At 40.4% G+C, this 3463-nt stretch overlaps 1 protein-coding gene across 1 annotated transcript; it reads left to right on the top strand.

Moving 5' to 3' along the window:
• The first annotated feature begins 1393 nt into the window (after positions 1-1393).
• Positions 1394-3118, top strand: LOC120479796 (H-2 class II histocompatibility antigen, E-S beta chain). The gene is made up of 5 exons (XM_039672574.2): positions 1394-1497; positions 1685-1957; positions 2355-2636; positions 2718-2831; positions 2944-3118. The coding sequence occupies exons 1-5, from the start codon at positions 1428-1430 to the stop codon at positions 2964-2966; spliced, it is 762 nt and encodes a 253-aa protein (XP_039528508.2). The 5' UTR covers positions 1394-1427; the 3' UTR covers positions 2967-3118.
• The last annotated feature ends 345 nt before the right edge of the window (positions 3119-3463 follow it).

Raw genomic sequence — 3463 nt, forward strand, 5'->3', positions numbered from 1 at the left:
CCTTCTGCAGATTTCATCCTAAAAGAGTGCATACGCTCAAAGCTTTATCCCAAAAAGACGTGCCTTCAGGCCAACCTCTGCCTTAAGAAGAGGCAATAGCCCTTGTCGAATGAACTCTGATATTGAAATGGCATTCCTGTCCTTGGCTCGCATAAGCCAAAGCGATAGCATCCACAATCCAGTGAGAAAGCCTCTTCTCAGAGACTGCTCGTCCATTTGTACAGTCACCGTAAGCAAGGGCAAGAAGCAGAACAGTCTTGAGAGAGAGCTCCCTTATAGCAATGGATGCCAAGAGCTCGAACAGGGGAAGAGAGAGAGCCTTCTGTACCAGCGCTAGGTCCCATGGCAGTACCAAGGGTGAGCAATGGTGATGTAGTCTCCTTGGCCTCCATAGAAATCTGACCACCAGCGTGTGCCTCCCGATCGTTTGCATTATCCAGCATCTAGACCAACAGATTCTCATCCCAAGGTGTCATCTAACTGACGCTTTTGACCATGCGTCAACATCCAACGCTTTAGGGCACCCTTTGGCGTCAGTTAGATGACGCTATCCTAGGTCGTCATCTAACTGATGCTTTACGTTTAGCGTCAGTTATAGATGACATGGGTAGGTTTAGGTCTGGGGTAGGGTTATGGTTAGACCACTAGGATAGCGTCATCTAACTGACGCTAAAGGGTGCCCTAAAGCGTTGGATGTTGACGATTGGTCAAAAGCGTCAGTTAGTCATCTAAACATGCCTTTGGATGAGAACGGGCTGTCTAGACACCCAGTAGAAGGTGCACAAGACTCTATGAGCGGGAAGGCCTAGCTTTAAGACCCCTGAAGCAACCAAAAGGGATTAAGCGTCCACTCCCTGTGAGGAATTATATTCCTTATTTAAATTTAAACATTTTAATGTATGAATCTAATTGTCATAGGCTATCACAAGACAATTTTAAATATGATGTGAAGAACATTTGCTGCTTAAAAATATTTATTTGAAGGTTTTCGTTTGTAGAATTTATTTCACTATGTTGCCTCTTAACTATATTCTTGGTTAAATTTCCACCATCAAGTGACAGTGATGCTAATATTTGATTGTGTTCAGTACTGGCATGATGAAAATCACTGAGCCAGATGGGTGTGTAGTGGTAAGGTGCAACCAGGTGGGACCATCCTGTCAATTTTGGGAAATATGGTCTTTGGTGGCCTTTGGTGTTTGGACTTGCACCCTTACACTTCAGTGCTTTGACACCTGATTATATTTAAATTGATCACTGAATAATATAATTCATCGCATTAATAACTTGTACAATTGTTTTTGTTGTAAAATGAAAGCAGGATGCTGCCTAGCAACACTTGACACTTGTCAGTTATCTTAGACATCCATCTCATGAACATGAACAAAGCACTGGCAGCATTCAGCTGAGAATTAGTGTGAGTGAAAATGTCACTGCAAAAGCTCTTGTGTTATCATCTCATATGGACACTGGCTGCATTCCTTGTAGCAGAAAGTGGTAAGTAAAAGTGGTATTGAAGTAATTGTAGTTGTGGTATTAGTTAATTATTGCTATTATAATAATTAACAAGTACTTTTATAAAGAACAACCCTGTACTGCAACTGACTGAAGCTTCCAAGTTCTTCTGTTTCTTTTTTCTTGACATTGGTCTGACAGTTTGTTCTCTGTGTTCATTCTTTTTCAGCTAATGTATATTACCGATACCGACTGTCAAGATGCATCTACAGCTCCTCTAATATCAGTGACATGGTGTATTTTAACAGCTATTATTTCAATACATTTCTATTCATACAGTTTGACAGCACTCTGGGGAGATTTGTGGGGTTTAATGAGTTTGGAATGAAACTTGCGGAGTCCTGGAACCGTGGTCCTTTAGTGCATAAAGAAAGAGCTGTTGTGGACTGGTACTGCAAAGGTAATGCTCAAGTGTTTGACTCCGCTATCTGTGAGAAATCAGGTAAGTGGCACAAGACTCTTCTCTCATTTTTCTCTCATGTAGAGCATATATACGTATACATATATCAGCCCGTTCTCATCCTTTAGCGTCACATAAAACGCTATATGACAAAACGGCGCTATACTACGCACATGGCACCCTTTATCGTTAATATAACACGCGAACCCAAGACGTCATAGATCCTTTAGCGTGAATATGACACGCAGACCGTACCCCACACCTAAACTTAGCCCTCACAGCGCGTGTTATATTAATGATAACGCGTGCCATGTGCGTAGTATAGCGCCGTTTTGTCATATAGCGTTCTATATGACGCTAAAGGATGAGAATGCGTTGCACATACACACATATACTGTACACAATATACTTATTAAGGACGCTGCTCTTCTTAATACAGTGAAACCGCAGGTTAAGCTCAGTTCAGTGACGCAGGCTGGTGGGAATCATCCAGCTGTGTTGATGTGCAGCGCATATGAATTTTATCCTCCACACATTAAAGTGTCCTGGCTGAGAGATGGTAAACTGATGACCTCTGAAGTGACCTCAACAATGGAGATGGCTGATGGAGACTGGTACTACCAGATTCACTCTGAGCTGGAATACACTCCTAAATCTGGAGAGAAGATCTCCTGTGTGGTGGAGCACGCCAGCTTCCATAAACCCATGATTTATGACTGGGGTAAGAGGAGATACTTACGTACTGTCATTTAAGTAAAATGTTTGTGGGCAGCATCATTTAACACACCAGTGTATCGGACAGATCCGTCTCTCCCAGAGTCTGAGAGGAATAAAATCGCTATTGGGTCCTCTGGTCTGGTGCTGGGAATCATCATAGCAGCTGCTGGACTCATTTACTACAAGAAGAAATCAACAGGTTAGTTAAAATGATTTAGTATAAATCAGTTTGATACGAGTCTTTTTACATCATCCCTGTATTATACATGCATTGTAATGTTTTTTTGTTTGTTTGGTTGTTTTTTTGACAGGAAGGATCCTAGTACCTCATTGAGGACAACAAGTGTACAACATAATTAATAAATAGTATAAGTCAAGTCCTGATTCTGGCTGCAAGGTCATATAATGAAGCTTTTATCCTTTATGACACAATTAAAATACACAATCTTATTTCCACAATCCTTTAGTTGATGATCCTAGTTTCTATGATCCTAGATCCTAGATGATCCTAGTTATAATGATATAAATAAAGCATAACATCTATAGAGAAATATTAATTATAGAGATAATTGTTTGTGCTGAGTTTGTCTCTATTTGTACACAATAATGTAGCAAAGACTTTGTGAAACTAAAATATAAGTCTTTATTGCTGTGCTGAATACGTTTTTCTTAACTCTTCTTTCTTTGCTTTAAGAAAACTGATTAGAAGTGAATGTGTAAATTTGCATCGGGACTGCTTCCTTTTACAGTACAGTACTTACAGTGTACTTACCTAGAAAGTACTGGCTAAGGTAAGTACATAGGGGTAGATTCAGGGTTAGTACTAGCTAT

This window comes from Pimephales promelas, chromosome 14 (assembly GCF_988280905.1).
Source record: "Pimephales promelas chromosome 14, fPimPro1.hap1.1, whole genome shotgun sequence".
Taxonomy (NCBI): domain Eukaryota; kingdom Metazoa; phylum Chordata; class Actinopteri; order Cypriniformes; family Leuciscidae; genus Pimephales; species Pimephales promelas.

Coding starts and splice junctions, on each gene's coding strand:
- LOC120479796 (XM_039672574.2), top strand. CDS start 1,428: ATGTCACTGCAAAAGCTCTTGTGTTATCATCTCATATGGACACTGGCT. Junction 1,498..1,684: donor ATTCCTTGTAGCAGAAAGTG/GTAAGTAAAAGT, acceptor ATTCTTTTTCAG/CTAATGTATATTACCGATAC. Junction 1,958..2,354: donor CGCTATCTGTGAGAAATCAG/GTAAGTGGCACA, acceptor TTCTTAATACAG/TGAAACCGCAGGTTAAGCTC.